At 61.1% G+C, this 17923-nt stretch overlaps 3 protein-coding genes across 3 annotated transcripts; 2 read left to right on the forward strand and 1 right to left on the reverse strand.

Annotated features, from left to right (window-relative positions):
* Positions 1 to 49: 49 nt before the first annotated feature.
* Positions 50 to 1851, forward strand: CHLRE_14g616376v5 (uncharacterized protein). Its single transcript, XM_001698963.3, has 3 exons — positions 50 to 278; positions 510 to 653; positions 963 to 1851. The coding sequence occupies exons 2-3, from the start codon at positions 532 to 534 to the stop codon at positions 1138 to 1140; spliced, it is 300 nt and encodes a 99-aa protein (XP_001699015.1). The 5' UTR covers positions 50 to 278; positions 510 to 531; the 3' UTR covers positions 1141 to 1851.
* Positions 1852 to 2083: 232 nt separating this feature from the next.
* On the reverse strand, positions 2084 to 6809 carry CHLRE_14g616400v5 (uncharacterized protein). Its single transcript, XM_043070094.1, has 6 exons — positions 6796 to 6809; positions 4759 to 6491; positions 4295 to 4378; positions 3512 to 3612; positions 2971 to 3241; positions 2084 to 2829 (listed from the first exon to the last, which is right to left on the reverse strand). The coding sequence occupies exons 2-6, from the start codon at positions 6460 to 6462 to the stop codon at positions 2455 to 2457; spliced, it is 2535 nt and encodes an 844-aa protein (XP_042916767.1). The 5' UTR covers positions 6463 to 6491; positions 6796 to 6809; the 3' UTR covers positions 2084 to 2454.
* A 3750-nt stretch (positions 6810 to 10559) lies between these two features.
* CHLRE_14g616450v5 (uncharacterized protein) lies at positions 10560 to 17915 on the forward strand. The gene is made up of 14 exons (XM_001698964.2): positions 10560 to 10708; positions 11051 to 11116; positions 11342 to 11439; positions 11724 to 11777; positions 11895 to 12262; positions 12453 to 12495; positions 12619 to 12654; positions 12850 to 13218; positions 13394 to 13496; positions 13663 to 13724; positions 13977 to 14148; positions 14405 to 14469; positions 14709 to 14850; positions 15075 to 17915. The coding sequence occupies exons 1-14, from the start codon at positions 10609 to 10611 to the stop codon at positions 15968 to 15970; spliced, it is 2574 nt and encodes an 857-aa protein (XP_001699016.2). The 5' UTR covers positions 10560 to 10608; the 3' UTR covers positions 15971 to 17915.
* Positions 17916 to 17923: the final 8 nt, after the last annotated feature.

Genomic DNA, 17923 nt, shown 5'->3' on the forward strand with positions numbered 1-17923 from the left:
ATTCAACTCGCAGTTAGCGTGGGTGCCGCCACCTCCCACTCAGACTAACCTCAGAAGCAGAGCTCATAATACTTCCGTGCCATCAGATGGCGCGAATTGAACCCGGGTCGGTTTGCAGAGACAGCCGGTCTCGATACCAAATGTTGTGCTGCGTTATCCTTTCAGGAAAAGGACTAGCTAGCAGGTGACAGACCGCCATTTCCGCAACACGGCACTACATATCCCACCCTCACACCCACCCAGCTCAAGTCCAGCAACCGCACCCTCAACACATACGCGTGAGTTGTTCCACAGGCTGGCGCCTCGTCAGCGCTGCCCTGGCCACGGGCAGTGCCTCAGACGTTGGGCCCAATGAGACCCACGCAAAACTTCTGCATGTGCATCAGCTGACGGTCAGCTGCTGTGCGTACACTCGTGACCTGGAGATGCATCCAACCTCTGGGCATACAAAGGCATGCATTTTCTTAACAATAACAAACATGAAATTGCTTGAAATTGCAACTTCGCAGGGGCTCAAACAAGATCACAACCATGGTGACCAACGTCACTGTGACCAGCACTGTGGTGGTTCAGCTCACGGCGGATCAGAACAATGCGCTGCTGGCGCCGTCCACCCCTGGCTTTGATCCGGCCGTTGAGATCATGTTTGGCAGGTGCGTGATGAGAGACGAAATCACACGGCACGCGGGTTGGGGCGTGGCTGCTTTCCTAAACACGAAGTGGGAGGGGCATGACGGCATGAGGCCCAGAAGGCCCGGCCCTGGGACGTAGATGAGCAAGAGGGCACCGCTCAAGGATGACCTGATGGCGAAGTGCCGACAGCAACGGCGAATCTTGCTTTCCCTGCACGACAAGGGCGGACCTTCGCGCTATACATAGCCCAGTGCATGCATGCACGCAATGTCTCGCAGTGCTTTCATTCGCCCACCCACTTCTCTTCGCGTGCCCGCACCATCCCGCAGGTCCTACGTCTACATTATCACCTCCCCCATGGTCCCCTCCGACGTGCCACTGCCGACCTCTGGCAACGGCGGCGGCGCCGCGGCCGCCGCCAGCCCCTGTGCCTGGCTGGTGCTGCTGCTGGCGGCGCTGGCGGCCGTAGTGATGATGGCTGGAAGCAGTCCCGCGCTCCGGGCCTAAGGGTTGCGCGTTGGGTGCATGCATACATGCATGAGCATGTGGCCTGTTTTCTACGATATTGGAACTCGGTTTGTGCCATTCCTGGAGTAGTACCGAACTTGTACAGTCTTACTCATTAAGCACTTGTTTGCTGGTCACGGGGCTGGATGCATGTGTAGGGCCCCACAGCAACGATTGACATGTTTGGTGGCCCCAAGCGTCTATTTGTCGTGTTCGCACACTTGCATTTATTGATTCTTGCATTCACCAGCAAACCTTGCATGGGACACTCGGGACCCAGCAGGACCTCCTGGTGTGCATAATCTGCTCACTGGCATTACACGGCACACATTGAACAACTTTGGTGTGAATACAATATTGATCAATGCTTGCAACAGAACTTGCAGAGTAGAACTTGTCAGTTTGAGCCTAGGTGGCTGCGGCCGCCGGTGGGCACTGGGCGACCGGAAGCTTATGTGCACTGGGCGACCGGAAGCTTATGTTCGGGCGCTGGGGGAGACATCCTGATATCGACAGGGGCGGGGGGGGGTGGTGAGGCGGGCGGTGGGCGGGTCGAGGGCACTGTGCGTGTCATAGGCATACTTGTGTGAATCTGTGAATGCGCGTGGGCATGGGGACGTAGATAGTTCCGTGAGGTTGTGCGTGAGGCAAGCCGGTGAAACCTCGCAAACAGCAAATAAGAGCTGGGTGTTGGACGTTAGTCGTATCACGCGATGGAAGTGCTGCTGGTCTGTCTTCGAAAAGCTGCTGCACCAGGGGCACCTCCCCTGTGCTGCACTACATACAAATACGTGTGCTGAACGGCTGACTGCAAGCGTCGCCTTGCTTTGTCGGTGGGTGGGACACTTGTCTGTGTTTAACACGCGTGCGTGAGCACGCAACACACACCGGTGGCCTGGCCGCATCGCGCTCCTCCCGCCACTCGCGGCTTGAGGACATGGAGTGGCAATGTAAATGATGGCGCATAAATACACAGGTGCGCCCACACACGGTACAACAGATCCCATCGTATTGCAGCCATCTGAAAGCGGCCTGCCACACCAATCATGCGCTACATCAGGGCTACATTCACAACTACAGCAGTACAGCTGCGCTCCACTGAACACCATTGCATCATTTAGGGCCCCAGCCGCCCAGCTGGAAAGACAAGCAACGTTCGCATTGTTCCCTGTCGGCGTTGACGATTCAAATTCCCGGCCGGGATCCACCACGGTACCCCTGCAACTGTATTGTACATGATACGGCACGGGAACCATTCATTTGATCCATCCGATTCACCCCAACGCCACCTTATTTGCGTATGCGGCTAGATAGCTAGACCAGTTCTGTGCCCTGCTCCAGACACGGCGTGTCCGGCGGTACCGGCACCGGCCTGCCAGCTACTGCTACGCCGCCGCCGCCCCTGCCGCTGCTCCCACCACCACCCCCAGCCACCACCTCCTCCTCTGCACCCTCATTTCCGACGCCACGCGCTTCTCCCGCTCCACCCACCGCCTCCACTGCTGCCATGGCTTTCTCCGAGTCCGCCACCACCGCCGCCGCCAGCGTCACGGCAGCGGCCTCCGTCGTCATTTGCAGCAGCAGACTGCGGCTGCCGCCGCCTCCAGCGTAGCCGCCGCCATCGCCGCTGCCGCTGCCGGTTTCCTCGCCAACAAAGATGCCGGCGTCTGGCGGCTGTGACAGCGGCTGCTGTGGCGGTGGCGGCGCCAGTTTAGGCACCTCACAGGGGGGCCAAGCGGCGGAAGGCAGGCGATCCACACGCACACGCCGCGCCGCAGCCACACCGCCTTCTGCCGCCGCCACACTGCCCGCCGCCGCCACCTCACTCGCCAGCCCACGACCTCCATCCCCGTCCCCACCCGACTCTGCTCTGGCGGGCGGCACAGTGCCGATACCACCACCGCCACCACCGCCACCACCACCGCCTCCACCTCCACCTCCATCATCATCACCACCTCCTTCCGCCTCGCCCGTCCGCTGCTTCTTGCCCAGCCGCACGATGAGCACCCCGTCGCGCAGCGAGGCGGTGACGGCGGCGGCGTCCACGTCGTGAGGCAGGCGGAAGGTGCGCTTGAAGTGGCGGCGGCGGCGCCGCTCCGTCCTGCGTGCCGTACCGTGGCGTGGGGGGTGGGTGGGGCATAGGGGCGGGGGTATGGGGACACGCGCGGTGCTTGAAGCAGCAGGGCCGCACTCTACGACCTATCGTCATCTATGCACAGGCAGCCCGGCTCTCGCCCTCCATGCGCTGAGCCCTGCCCGCGTGCGCATGCCGCACCATTGCCCGCGCCTAGCCCCACCCAAATCCCAAACCGCACGCTTCTGAACCCAAACCCAAACTCAAACCCAAGCCTTCACTCGCTCACACACCCACCTGACGGCACGCGGCTGGCGGCGGCCGGGCGAGGCGGCGGCGGCCGCCGCGACGGCGGCGGCCTCCTCGGGCGTGAGCGGCCGCACGTGGGACTCGAGCACCTAGGCGCGTGTGCGTACGGCAGCGGGGGGTGGGGTAGCCGTTCATGTGGAGAACGTAGTCAGCAAATGGGGGGAGGGCCGGGGTTGCGAGGTTGGAGCATTGGGAACAAGGTGCACGGGCAACACAGCAGGGTTGTGGTGGTTGTGGTGGTTGTGGTTGTGGTGGTGGGTACGTATCGTGTGACTCATGTCGCGTTGTGGCGTTGCGGGCAGTAGCGGGCAGTAGCGGGCAGCAGCGGGCAGCAGCGGGCAGCAGCGGGCGCACGCTGCAGGCGCCGCACAAAGTGGCACTTCTGCAACAGGCTGTGCATGGTCTCGCACACGCTTGCTTGCCTTCCCTTGCCTCCAGAGCCCTGCTGCACTTTCACCCCGCTCCATTCCAGGCGCGCCTGCATACCACCACCTCTTCCGCCACCTCACCACCGCCTCTCCACCGCCTCTCCCACCACCGCTGCACCCACCCTGTGACCCCTACCCCCACCTGCGCTGCGCCGCCCTCCACTGCGCCCTCCCCCCACACAAAACCACACACTCACACACACAACCACACACACACACACACACACACACACACACACACACACACACAACCACACACACACTACCCCTTGGGCGGGCTTTCGTTTCGTTTTATTCAACACACACAAACCTAACACACATACACATACACAGCCACACCCACCTGCGCCGCGCTGCCCTCCACGGTGAGGCGGTGCTGCGCCACCTCCACCACCAGCTGGTCCTCCGTCATACCCGGCACGTCCGCCTGCAGATAGAGGGGGGAGAGAAGGAGAGAAATAGTGTGTTTGTGTGTGTGTGTGTGTGTGTGGCAGCGTGTCACTGTGTTGGGCAGCGCGTGCGTGTCGTTATTGATGTGCGTGTGCGCGTGTGTATGTACAAATGAATGAACATGCATATGGAGAAAGCGCGCGCGTGCGTCTGCGTGCACGCGCGCGCTCACGCGCATGCGCGTTCAGAGCGGCCGGGTTCAGCTTGCATGGCGCAGTGCACGAAGAGGCGGGTGGTCAGCGCGCTCACGACATGCTCTCAAGCACAGCCCCCAATGCCGCCCCCTATTTGCCCCCTGCCCCCGCCCTCCATGCCGTAATCCCAAAATGCCGCCCCCTCCCCCCCCCACACACACACCTGCAGCTCGTAGCTCATTTCGTCCTCATACACATCCATCGGGTAGCGGGTGGGCGTTGCCGCCGCCGCCACTGCCGCCGCCTCCTCCGCCGCATCCGCGGCGCCGCCGACCATAGCGGCAGTAGCATCGCCCTCCTGCAGCCGCCGGGCGCTACTGCCGCCGCCGCTGGTGCCGCCGCCGCCGGCTGCGCCGCCGATGATGAGATTAGTAACGCCGCCAACACGACGGCCACCGCCCAGTGGCGTGTGGTATCCCAGGCGCGGGCGCGGCGGCTGCGCCGCCGCCTTTGCCTCGGCTGCAGCCGCCTCGGCTGCTGCTGCCGCCGGTGCTACAGCCGCGTGCACGCGCTTGCCGGTCGCAATGAGGACCTCACGGCGAGGTGCATCCGCCGCGCCGCCGCCGGGGGCCGACTCCTCAGCAGCAGTGGCTGCGGCCGCAGCGCTGCCACTGCCATCCTTGCTGCTACTGCCGGTGGCATCGGCGCCTTCGCCGTCGCCGTCACCGCCGCTGGCGCCGCCGCCACCATCACCAGCTACAGCCAGCACAGCTGTGGCTGTAGCGACAGTAGCGGCGGGTGCTGTGGCTGTAGCTGCCATGGCCTCGCGGATGCCCTCCTCCCAGGCCTCATTCAACCTCAGCTCCAGCCCTTGCGGCACCACCACGTTCCCGCCATCCCCCATCTCCCCCATCTTCTCCTCCTTCTCCAACGCCTCCGCCTCGCCTTTGGCAGCGGCCCAAGCCTCCGCCGCGCGCTCCGCTGCCGCCTCCACCACCGCCGCCTCATCCTCCATCTGCTGCTCCTCCGCCCGCGCCGCCGCCGCCACCGCCTCCTGCTCCTCAAACATCTCACCCAGCGCCGCCGCCAGAAGCGACTCAGACTGCAGAACTTCATCCTCCTCCTCCTCCTCCTCTTCCCCACCCTCCTCCCCTTCAGCTTCCTCCTCCGAGCCCTCCGACTCGGACGTAGGCTCAGACTGGGACTCAGGCGTCTCCTCCTCATCCGCCTCATCCTCATCTGCCTCCTCACCCTCCTCCGCATCCCGCTCAGACTCAGACCCTGCGGCGCTGCTGCCGCCGCCGCGGTCTGTTGGCGATGGCTGCGGCTGCTGCTGCTGCAATGACCCGCCGTCGCCGTCGCCGTCGCTGGTGGTGGTGGTGGTGGTGCGGACGGTCGCGGCGCTGCCCGAGCGGACGGCGCCGCCACTGCTGCTCGCACCGCGCTGTCGACCCTCGGCTGCTGCGGCCGCTGCAGCGGCCGCCGCCGCTGCAGCAGCCGCTGCAGCCGCAGCGGCGCTAGCAGCGCCCTCAACGCGGCCTTCTGCAGTCTCAGCACGCTCTTGCCCATACTGCTGCTGCTGCTGTTGCTGCTCCTGCTGCTGCTGTTGCTGCTGCTGCTGCTGCTGCTGCTGCTGCTGCTGCTGCTCGGCGTCATCGTCGGCGTCGTCGCGCGGGAACAGCAGGCCGAAGGGGTCAATGACTCGCCGGCCCAGGTGCAGCAGAGCAGCGGCCCAGGAGCGCCGGCGCCGGCTGCTGCTGCTGCCAGACTTGCAGCCAGAAGGCGTCACAGGGCCAAGGCCGCAGGCCGTCGCGGGGCTAACAACATGCGCGCCGAGGGAGGGTCGCGCCGACGCCACCCCGGCTGCTGCGAGCCCTGTTGCCGCGGCCGCGGCCGGCGTGCGCTTGGCCGGCTTTGCCTTGGTCATGGCTGCCTAGCTAAGGAGGCAGTTGCGGCCTGCAAGGACCGGAGGTCCAGGGAGAGAAAGCGCGAAGTCAAGGTTCAGGTTTGGGCGAGTGCCTCAAGGTCAGGGCGCGACCAAGGCTTGCCACATGCTACGTGAATAATGTCAGCGCAAACGGCAGTGCACAGGGTTACAGTGAAGTCAAAGTTGACATGTCACGACCCTCGGGTCCCATGCTGCCGGTTCCCCACAAGGACCTGGGTTGCCGCTGCCCGCCGGACCCGCCCGCCGACCTGGTTGCGCCAGCCCCCGTATGTGCCCGGCCCCAGTACTTGGCATGCCCGCCCGCCCACTCACCATGCATGCAACGGATTTACGTACGGCACTCCAGCACAGAACAGCAGAAGGCAGGTGTGAAGCTCCAAATGTTCAGGAGCTTCCGTCCCAGGTCGTGGATCCCGCGCATGTGCGGGTGCGGGTGAGCCCAGGGGCGGGGACTCCCCTACGGCGAGCCTGCGGTACATCCATTGCCGGCGTGCAGCAAGCAAGCTCCGGGCCGTAGCAACGCCGTGGCCGGCGCGAGCTGTTCGACTGTTAATGACAGGGGAGGTTAATGATATGGCCGGCACTCCAGCACTACATACAACTCAGCCCCTGGCCACGCATCTTCGCGGAAGTTTATTTGATGGGACGAGGGGGGGGCATTGGGGGGAGGGGCACTCCCTCCCCCCGCACGGGATGCAAGCATCGCACGGTAGTGTAGGCACCAGCATATAAGCACGGGCGGTGTTCCTACGCCAAAGGGAGGGGCCACGGGGGTTTCGGGGGGCGCTCGCCCCCCCCCCATACAGGAGGGCGCTCGCGCGCGAACAGACGGCGAAGCGGTCAGGTGCGCGCGTCAGCCAGGCACGTTCGGGGCGAATAGGCCGCGGCCAGCACATCAGCAACATAGAGAGCTTCCAAATATATTATGACGAATGCCAAACCGCAAAGGTTGAGCGATTAAGGATGAAATTGTAAGTCAATCAGTCAGCAGGGAGCACTGTGCGCACATAATTAGTTCTACAAATAGATCCTTATTCAATACATCCGAAGATCTCAGCAATGCACAGTAGGTCGCGTCCGCGGGCAAGCTTGCTAGTGGTGCATTTGGCTCGCTCGCTGCGCTTCAGGGGAACCGTGCGCGCGTATAGAATACAGATCATCCTGATCTATCCATTAAATACGATGCATCACGCATAGGCGCCTTGGAGTTGGAGAGGTTGCACAATGGGGGGCGAACCTGTCCCGCGCTTTGCATCCCTTGCGCACATGGGAGCGGATCGATCCGCCTCGTTTCCGCTTTGGGTAACGCACCCGTTCCGTAAGCAGCAGCGTTTCCCTCACCACTATCCACCTTGACTTGGCCTCGTGCATCACATCGACTTCTCCGCCCGCAGCAGTCACCTGCACCAACCTGGCCATCCGCGCAAGCCTGCCGCTCGGCAGCGCGAACATGGCTGCTGCGTGCCGCCGGTGCAGCTTTACTCGTACGTGTTTATGCTATAGCTTCAGCCGTGCATGGATGAGCGGCTTGTGACGGCTGCAGAGGCGGTGCTGGCTGCACAGGGACAAGGGGTGTCAGCTTTGTACAGCTGGAAAATGGGCTGAGCCCCCGTACGCTTGGGAGCTAATAGGCGTGTAACGCCCCGTCAGAGCCTCCATGCCGCTACGACGCGCAGGCGCATCGGCTAGGGACACTCGGGTTGGGGTCGTGCGGGATTTCCCGCGCCACGCATGCGTGCCTTGTCACGTTCCCAAACACCCCAAGCCTTTCTCTAGCCTCCTGCCATACTCAACACCTCCCCGGCGCCCCACGCTCAAAGGGCTAGGCGCGGAGCGGGGGCGACCTCGGGGCTTCTCGGCATTCTGGCGCGTCGGCAGGCATGGCTCGGCAAGTCGCTCAAAACTTTCGATATACTTCCCCGCTTTGCTTGCCGCCAACATAGTTTGCCTTAGAGACTGCATATCAGCGGGCACCGGATGCTTTCCTTGCGACCTCGCGAAAGTCAATTGTCCATGGACGCGCGAAGGCACTTCTCGCTCCGCCCGAATTTTCCCTGCCACCTTTCCCTGACAGGGGTGTTCCTGGGGGGCTTCGCCCCCCCCTGGAACGCTTCGCTGGGGGGGGGCTCAGCCCAAAAACGACGCCACAAGCCGTGCGTACGTGACCGTTGCACGTTTCAGTCAGGTGCGGCACGGCGACGGCGGCAGTGTTCTTTGCTGAAAGAGGCGTGTTGGAGGGAATGAAAGAAGATCGGCGTGTGGTAGGTGACGCGGGAGCGACGTTTGGCGCCGTGTCGAGGCCTGTCGCAACCACGGTGGCCGACTGAATCGAAAGGACAGGGTCCGCAAGCGCGGTTGCAGAGGTTGCCCCATGGTTCACAGCTGACAGGTAATGCTGCCGCTGGTTTTGTATAGACGAATCTTGGATGTGTGTATTTATAACCTCACTTTGAGTTGTCCTCGTTTGACAAGGGTTCTCCGCAAGTGCGGCTCAGTGACATACCTTGCTAGCTCGGCAAGCACACCCTTAGTTTGCATACTGTACGTGTCATGCTTAGGCCACGTCGCCGCTTTCTTGCGGTCAGGTAATGATACCTTGTCACACTGGGCTTCGATTCGGCGCACATGTTATATACAGGACGTGCGCATTTCCTAAACATGAAACACTCATTTACAAACGCACAGGCTCTATTGTAATACGATACAATCAACACTGCTTGGTGCTGAGTTCGTGCAGCCGGACCTTTACAAACGTGTCACCGATTCTTGGCTTTCTGCGCACGGTCATTCAATGCTTAGATACTGATAGCCCTCGCAACAATGCATGATGATGATGAGGCTGGCAGCGCTGCCGAGTTTGCGCAAGCTCGGCAGTGTCTTAGTACTGAGGCCAATGTATTGGGGGAAGCGCGGTATGGACGTGGAGGTTTCGACCAGTTCCGTGCGATGCCATCGCGCGTGAGCACTGCAGGACCACCGTCGCCTTCAGTAGCCGCGCGACAAGCGCACCGCCAAAGGAATTTCGCAGCGCACAGGAAGCTTGGAAACCTGACGATATCGCCTTCACGCAAGCAGCGTGTGCAGCCTTGGTCTCGCTATTCCCTTCAGGTGAGTGGTGCATCATCGTGTCTCACACCGCGTGGTTTTCGCTTCGCCATCTGTGACACGCACTGGAACTTCTGTCATACAATTGATTGTATCATGGCGGTGTGGTGTGGGTTTGGTCACTTTTGTGTTGGGCCGTGGGAGCCGCCGTGGTCAGCAAACCTTCCCCCTCCCGGGGTGACGACTGCCTACTTGGTATCGCACCTATTGGCCGTGATGGTGGGGGTTGGCGTACATGGTATGGGCACGGATGCGGTATGGGGCGTGGGGCTATATGACTAAACAGCGTGGTGTCAGCGGTGGGGCACAAGGCACTGGCGGTTCCGTTGCAGGCGTCCTGCAGTCCTGCACGCCAAGGGCCATCCCGGTGCGGCCCTGCGCCATCCCGGTGCGGCCCTGCACTTTGTGCAGCGCAGGAAACCTAATGCACCGACTATGGGTAGCAATTGCCTAGATGCCGAGGGAAGCTGACAGTAGGCACAGCGGATTCCGCAGGTCCGATTTCACCCCCCTGGTATGCACAGCCCATCGGTCCTAGGCGCGCTGTGTCCCGGCTGTCAAGCCGGCCCGGTCCAAGATGTGTCGCAGGCGCTGGGCGGGTTGGACGGGCTACGGGGTCTTCTTACTTTGCTCCAGCTGTGTTTGAGAGCGCAAGGGAAGAAACATGCCCGACTAAATATGCGATGCGGTGCGGCGCTCGCGGTACTACCTTGCATAGTATCCTGCACAGCTTTGCTGTGTTGTGTTGTGCTGTGTGGCCGGCGGGACGAATCTATAAGTTTGCGGGGACCACTTCACGATGTCTCGGCCCCCTGTCCGGAACTAAGGATGGTTCTGGGGATGCTGGGTTACCTGTGCTGGGAGGCGGGTGGCACATCAATCGGGGTACGCTACTGACCCGTTTACGGCCTGCCCCAAGCAAACTGCCCCAAGCAGTGCGCTGTCGAGCACACGGCGACCTTAACCATTACCCCGTGCGTACCGTCGCAGGTGATCTGGCAAGTGGTCCGCGACGCGCCGATGGTGCTGTTGGGCCCTCTGCTGCTCTTCTTGCTTTGCTGTGGCCTGGGCATCTTTGGGGTTCTCCAGTCGGCGCAACAAAGTGTGCAGGCTGAGCAAGGTGGGTTTGAATGTATGCGCCGGTAGCTGTGGGGTGGGCCAATAGGATCGTGCTTGGGTGGTGGGTACGGTGCCAATGCCAGATGCGTGGGCGCGCAAGCAAGGGTGCCAACCAATGTGCAGGCCGGGCTGCCGCGACTGAGGACAATCGCACAAAGCCCTGGATGTTCAGCTATGATATGGTGGTCAGGTCATTGTCTGGAGTGGAAGTAGGGGCCATGTACTCAGTGTGGGCAAGCCTGCCCGAGGCGAATTGTGCGGCGCCAGAGGATGGTCTGTTTTCCGAACATTTATGAAAGCCCGTCCCCACCACCTGTGCACCACCCTCTGCAATGGCCCGCAGCGGTGGCCAAAGAGCTTGTAGCGGACGCGGCGCGGCATGTAGAGCTGCAGATGCAACAAGCTTTTAGTAAGCAAACAATCATATGATGCGCACAAAGCAGAGGGCGGGAAGTGCATGACAATGGCATTCGTGCGGGCTCCCCAGGGGTGTTAGGGCGGGTCAGGCTGGGGCCGCAGCCGGTGGAAGGGGGGGGGGGGGCACCTAATCACAGCCGACATAAGACGCCCGCAAAGCGGAATGTGAAAAGTCACAACAATGGGTAAGAGCGATGCCGACTGCCTTTTCGTGCAGGCCCCAGTATCACCCTGGAGATTCAAGTGCAACAGCAGCCGTACTTCCCAGCGCTCATGCAAAGCTTTGAGTTCGTTGCGTCGCGGCTGCTATCCAAGGTTGGTGTGAATAGGCCCACGTCAATACGCACGCGTGGCAGGCTCTTGGTACCGGTGTTTATTAGCGGGACCTTGCTGCTATCCAGTGCCACTCTACCTGCCACCGCTCCACTTCCTTGCCTTGCGTAGTGCGGGATTTGCAGCGGGAGAGGGAGACACTACAGCTCGGGTTGACTTGACATCCATCGCCGCTTGCGACAACCACTCAGCCTCGCACAAAAACATGACCCACATTATTGACGGCGGCTTGCTCATGACGCCACCTTCCGCTTGCGCTGACACAGGTGCTGCCCGGAATGATAGCGTCCCTGCAGCTGGCACCGAACGGAGTCATCCAGGCGAGTTCGCTGCTGCTTTCCTGGACGTTCATGAGACGATGTAAAACCCGGCTTAGGAGCTCTGCGCCTTGGTAGCCATCATGCAATGACACGTGCGCCCGACATGTACAAACGCAGGCCATATATCCGCTGGCCGGCAACGAAGCCGCAGTGGGCCACGACTTGCTAGCCGGCCCCAGCAGCCGCCGCGAGGACGCGCTACGGGTGATTGCGTTCGGCAATCTAACCGTCTCCGGGCCGTACAAACTGCTGCAAGGTGGTTACGGTGTCGTGCTGCGGCAGCCAGTGTTCGTAACGCCACCTGCTGGCGCCGCCGGCTGGGCACTGGCTGCAGTCAACGACAGCAGCAATGCAAGCAGCCGGCAGCAGACCCCTACATACGGCAATGGAACAGGGCAGTGTGACCCAACGTTTGGAGCTAACACCACGCGGGTCGACTGCCCGGGAACACTGTGCTATGATCCGGCGACTGGGAAGCGCTTTTGGTGCGTGCTCGATTATTGGGTGGCCGGGTTGCCCTAGAGTAATAGCTTAGAAGGTAGGGGCAACACCGCTGACGAACTCAGTGGAGAGCAACTCTGTGTGCACAGGTGGGAAAGGAGGTTGCTGTTGTTGGCATATTCGGCTGCTGCTGACGGTTTGGCATCTGTACCTATTGTCCATGTTGTATGACAGGGGCTTCGCTCAAAGCCTGGCGCGTCTGGACGGACTTCTTCAGGTGCGCGTGTTAAAGTATGTGGCGGCAACCTGCAGCTATGGAAGCGCACCGCTCAGATGATGATTCCATGCTAAGCGGCTGTTCACTCAACATGTTCTTTATGTCTGCTCATTATGCGTGCAGGGCAACGACGCGCGAATGAAGCGGCTAAGCCAGTATGTGAGCTGGGGTGTGGGCGGGCTGTGGCACAGGTACCCAGTTGCAGATAGCGGCGAGTTCAAGGTTTAATGCTAGATAGCTGCCGCTAACAGACAGGGCCGCCGGTCTCTGAATGGGTGACTGACATCTTCCAATACATCATCGGCGTAGCTTGCGTGCCTCGTCGAGCTCACTGGCCCCCGCCCAAACATGTAGGGCCCATGGCATCTGACGCGGGTGTATGACAACGGCACCGAGGCCCAGCTGGCAAGCAGTGCCGTAAACGGCAGCAGTGTCGGCAGCGGCACCTGCGATTCCATCGCGGACTCCCCGGACGGCACGGACTCTGGGTCGGGCGGCCCCTGCGTGTCGGTGCCGGTGGTGCTGCCCAATGCGCTGTGGCGTCTGTACCTGGGCAAGGCCGGCGGCTGGCAGCCACGCTGGCGCGCGGGCCTGCTGGCGCTGGTGGTGGTGGGCAGCTTCGTTGTGTCGGGGTTGCTGTTTGGCTTGCTGATCAACAGCAATAGGCACCGGTCGCTGCTGGAAGCGATGTTTCCAAAGAAGGTGCTGGCGCCGCTGCAGCAGGTGGGGCCGGTTTGGAGCGGGGGGACAGGGCTGTGCAGTGCTCACGTGCGGAGCGGCAATTTTGCTATGTTTACAAAGGCTGCTGGCTCGCGTGCCGGTGTGCTGCTGTTTTCCTCTGACAATTTAGTGCGACAGCTCAGCAATGCCCGGCCTCGCTCGTTGGTATTACTCGCAGGGTAAGAACTTCTCGGAGGAGTTTGACAGCGTCACCATTTTGTTCACGGACATTGTGGCCTACACCACCTTGTCGGGACAGATGAAGCCGATTGAGGTGGCGGGTAAGCTGCTGCGTGTGGGGTTACGCGTGGGGGTTACGGTAGTGGGGAATAAATAAGGGGAAGCTTCCGAGTCAAGGACGTGATCCAGAGCTATGGGTGCAGGTGGTGAATGCGGTGGCGACAAGCTTACCTGAACTTCTGCGTGCGCAACCCGTCTACCTCGCAGAGATGCTGAACGAGCTGTACACGATATTTGACGAGATTTGTGAGCGCAATGGCTGTTACAAGGTACGCTTGGGGTTTGGTAGGGTAGGTTGCTGGGATTGGGGCCCTGCTGCATCCCTGTATGTGCGCTGTGCGTGTTCGTGTGAACATTACGCTAGTTGCCAGCAATGCATCGGCCTTGCTGCTCGCTCCCACTTTCCGCCGCGTCCGTCTCACGCACACAACACATGCGCCAGCCAGCGACCCAATCACCCACACACACACACCCGCACGCACGCTGTGCCGCCCTGCGTACGACTGCGTCCGACCCTGCAGGTGGAGACGATCGGTGACGCCTTCGTGGCTGTGGGCGGCTGCCCGGACGCTGAGCCCCCCGAGGTGGCGGCTGAGCGTGTGGCGCACATGGCCCTGGACATGGTGGCGGCCACGACTGAGTTCACCAGCGGTCGGGGGCACCGCCTGCGCATCCGCGTGGGGCTCGCCAGCGGTGAGCTGGGCTGCGGCGGGCTGATGCTAGCTGTGACGGGTGCCGAGAGGGGCCCATAGCTGGGTAGATGGGGAAGAGGTACGGGACGGGCACAGGACGGCTGCCGCTGTGGGTCTGGGGATCTACCTATTTCAGGGAGGTAGGGAAGAGGGGACGATAGGTTGGGGGGAGAGGCGGGCTACTGAAACACGGCAGTGCGACGAGAGGTACGGTATGGCTCCTTTGTGCAACGAGCATTGTGCACGCACTTCCACAGGCCCCATCGCCGCAGCGGTGATCGGCGTCAAGATGCCTAGATACTGCCTCTTCGGCGACACGGTGGTGAGCGTGCAGCAGCTGATGCAGTCTGCGCCGGTAGTATGCCCGCCACTGCCGCACCTGCCTGCTCCCGTCTACCGGCTACAGTGCCGTCTGTCAGCGGGGCGCATTGCAAAGCATTCTCGCTATTAGCTTTGCCACATTATGTACGGGCCATATCGCGCTTGCCGTACGTGGCTCAAGTATCGTAAAATGTCGACTCGTTGCTCATGCCCGCTTACAAACACGCCCTACCATCGCAGAACATGGCCAGCCGCATGGAGTCCAACAGCGACCCGCAGCGCATCAACCTGTCACCGGCAACTGCCGCGCTACTGCGTGGCTGTGCCTCTGCCGCTGCCTTCAACATCATCTCGCGCGGGCCTGTCGTCATCAAGGGCAAAGGTGTGTTCTCTTGGCCGTAATCAGTTGGGTTGGGATGGCTGCGCACATGGATGGGATCATTACAGCAAGACGCAAACCCATGACCACCCTAATGTCAACACACCGTACAGTTCCATTCTTTAGCAACTACCGGCAGTGCCTCCGCGTGTGGCTTACCCCTGCAACATTGCTCTAATACCTTCCCACGCACACAAATTGCCAACTTGCTTGAATTTGGACGGCAGGCGCTCTGGAGTGCTTCTGGCTGGAGCCGGCGCAGCCCAGCAGCCCTCAGATCATGGGCTTGAACAGCCTCGCCAGCTACGGCAGCTGGGAGCTGCTGCAGCCGCCCCCGTCCTTGCACTCCACGCTGGGCGGCGGCGCAGTGGCGGCGGCGGTGGCGGCGGCAGCGGCGGATGGGGCGCCCGCCTGCGTCGCGCCGGGCATGCAACGCGAGGCACGCGGGCGCCTGTCGCTGGCGGCGGCTGCCGCCGCCGGCAGTGCGGCCGGTGCGGCGCGGAACGTGCAGCTGGCGAACGGGGCTGGCGGCGGCAGCAATGCGGCAGCGGCTGCAGCGGCCGCAGCGGCCATGGCTGCCTACCACCCCATGCCGAGTGTCACCATGTACAGCTCTTCCCCGACCTCCACCTCAATCACCTTGGCAATGGCGTCATCCCCCGGCGCTACAGCCAGCCGCCCGGAGTCTGATGCTACAGCCTCAGCCGCCGCCGGCCCGAGCCGCATTAAATCCGTAGCGCGGGACTTGGGCACGGGCATAGTTTCACTGATGGTAACGCCCACCGGCGGGATGTCACCAGCCACCGACTTCGGCTACGGCGAGCGGTTGGCAGTAGCCGCAGGCTCGCCACCATCGGCAGACCCTCTTGCAGCGCCCCTCGCATGGCAGCAGCAGGCGGCTGGGTCCGGTGCTAGCCTCAGCCATCAAGCCCACGACGTTGCAGCGCCCACCTCGGCACCGGCGGCGCTGACGTTTGATGAGCCGCAGTCACTGCCGCGGCTGGCAGGCGGCGCCGCCGCTGCTCCCTGCATGGCGGCGCCGGGCGGTGATGGCGCCGTGGCCGCACTAGCGGCTGGCGCTACAGCCACCGAGCCTCCCACACACAATGCTGGTGCAAACTGAGGAGGCTGCTGGTTCCGCATCTGCTGCCGCCCCGCCGGGCGGGGATCAGCCGCTTTCTGCTGCGGAGGCTGCGGGCGTCACGATCAGGGACCGCATGCATGAGCCCAATCCAGCCGTAGACATTGCGAAGGCATGAGTGGCAGGTAGAGCGAGCAAGCGTGGCAAACCACGCACCTAAGCAGTCGTAGCTAGTGGGAGATGCAGTTGTGCGCTATTGCTCGGCCCTGGGCCCGTACTTTGGGCTCATGTTGCAAGGAATGCAAGCATTCACATAGGACTGCCAAAGCCACTTGTTAAACACAGCAACGCATGCAGGGGTACAACGCAGCTTGACCCACATGTGCGTGAATGGAACAACAGCAACCACGTCCGCAACGAGATGGGAGCGACACGTCATTATATATACACGAGGGGGATACACGAAGGAGATACACGAAAAGGGATTCGTTGGTGATTGAGCTGGGCACGTTCGTAATCTGCGGTTGACAGCTGCGAGGCTGCCCATATCTGCATTTGCTCGCCGTCGTTGCTAAATCGCTAAATAGGCAGTTTCTGCTTTTGATGTTACTGAGTGAAGGACGAAGTGAACTGCAGCCATGTAGCCGCGAACTGCTGCTGAGGTCGCGTTGGAACGTCAACCCACTCCTGCGTTTGATGCACAACAGGTCTGGCAGAAAGATTGGCTGTTAATGCGCCAATGCCTGTACTGACACCACTGCAAATTATATTGTGCTCACGCCATGTGTGTGGGATGTTACTCATTCTTGACAGCCGTTTATGACACCGGTTGCGTTTGTGCCTGGTCTATTCGACATGTTGGCTGGGAGGTTGTGTACACGCAAGGGTTGTCAACAGAACGCACACGACATGTAGCCAGCACGACTGTGTTATGCGAATCCACAGGGCAAGGGGAAGGCCCCACCAGTGTGCGCCTCAGTACCAATGGTCCAATATGTGTCCACCGTATTTGACAGAGCGTATGGGTGTTAAGTGCAGAACAACGGGAGGACGCATGCATCGATTTCACTGCTGGGCGCTCTGTCGCCTGCTGGTTGGCTCACTGCTGCTAGTCGCTGCTCTTGATGATGCTAGGTATCAGGAGGTGCATGTTCTCTTGCCCTTCAGTTATTTGCCGTACATGCATCTAGGACCTGTGCAGCGCAGCTTGAATTGGGCACGCATGGTGATTCATTTGGCTTTCCAGCCGGCGGAGGCAGGCGCGGCTGGGCGAGCGGAGCGAGCAAGGAAGTGCAGGGCTTTACTACTGTTAATATTGGTACTCCGGGCCCTTGTCTTCACTACTGAATACGCACAAGCACACGCACATGGCTGGTATGCATGTGTGTTGTGTGTGCACTGCAACACGACATCAAGGCACCTGGCACAGGCGGGCATGTACCCTCATTTTAAGTTGTGATGCTGCTGCATGAGTACCTTATCATGTGACTGCATTGGCGCAAGAGACTTGATCGCTCGATTGAACTATTGCGCAGCTAGTTGGCTATGAGAGCACAATTGAGCACAAGAGGCCTCTGTACCGTATTTCTTGAGCTGCCTCCGGAGATGGGTCGATGACAGGTGGGTGATGGAGGTTCCCTGATTGATGGTGATTAATGCTCACTGCGCAAGAAGAGTATTGCAGACTGCCATGAGATAAGCGGGAGCGTGTCGAGGCAGACCCCAACTCATTCTCTGGAGCCCCCTAATGTTCAGGCCTGCAGGTCTGGCAGAATTGAGTACGGACTGTAAAACCCTTGGGGCGGAGCAGATAGACGAATAGTAGCGTGCCCAGGTCCTCTACGTGCATTTCTGGATGTTGAAGTGGTGGTTACGACACGTCAAACATTCTCCGAGGTCAAATTTTGCTACCCCTTCATTTGCTGTAACACCTCAGAAATTACAAAAGGGAGCAGATGTAATTATGTAGGTGTAAAAGAAACGTGGTTTTAGCAT

This window comes from Chlamydomonas reinhardtii, chromosome 14, assembly GCF_000002595.2.
Source record: "Chlamydomonas reinhardtii strain CC-503 cw92 mt+ chromosome 14, whole genome shotgun sequence".
NCBI lineage: Eukaryota > Viridiplantae > Chlorophyta > Chlorophyceae > Chlamydomonadales > Chlamydomonadaceae > Chlamydomonas > Chlamydomonas reinhardtii.

Excerpts from the sequence above, each read along its gene's own strand:
- CHLRE_14g616376v5 (XM_001698963.3), top strand. The coding sequence starts at position 532 with ATGGTGACCAACGTCACTGTGACCAGCACTGTGGTGGTTCAGCTCACG. Across the intron at positions 654-962 it reads GTTGAGATCATGTTTGGCAG|GTCCTACGTCTACATTATCA; the intron begins GTGCGTGATGAG and ends ACCATCCCGCAG.
- CHLRE_14g616400v5 (XM_043070094.1), bottom strand. The coding sequence starts at position 6,462 with ATGACCAAGGCAAAGCCGGCCAAGCGCACGCCGGCCGCGGCCGCGGCA. Across the intron at positions 3,242-3,511 it reads CGCCAGCCGCGTGCCGTCAG|GACGGAGCGGCGCCGCCGCC; the intron begins GTGGGTGTGTGA and ends TACGGCACGCAG. Across the intron at positions 2,830-2,970 it reads GGGATGGAGGTCGTGGGCTG|CAGCCGCTGTCACAGCCGCC; the intron begins GCGAGTGAGGTG and ends CCACCGCCACAG.
- CHLRE_14g616450v5 (XM_001698964.2), top strand. The coding sequence starts at position 10,609 with ATGGTGCTGTTGGGCCCTCTGCTGCTCTTCTTGCTTTGCTGTGGCCTG. Across the intron at positions 11,117-11,341 it reads GCAGATGCAACAAGCTTTTA|GCCCCAGTATCACCCTGGAG; the intron begins GTAAGCAAACAA and ends CTTTTCGTGCAG. Across the intron at positions 12,263-12,452 it reads GCGACTGGGAAGCGCTTTTG|GGGCTTCGCTCAAAGCCTGG; the intron begins GTGCGTGCTCGA and ends GTTGTATGACAG.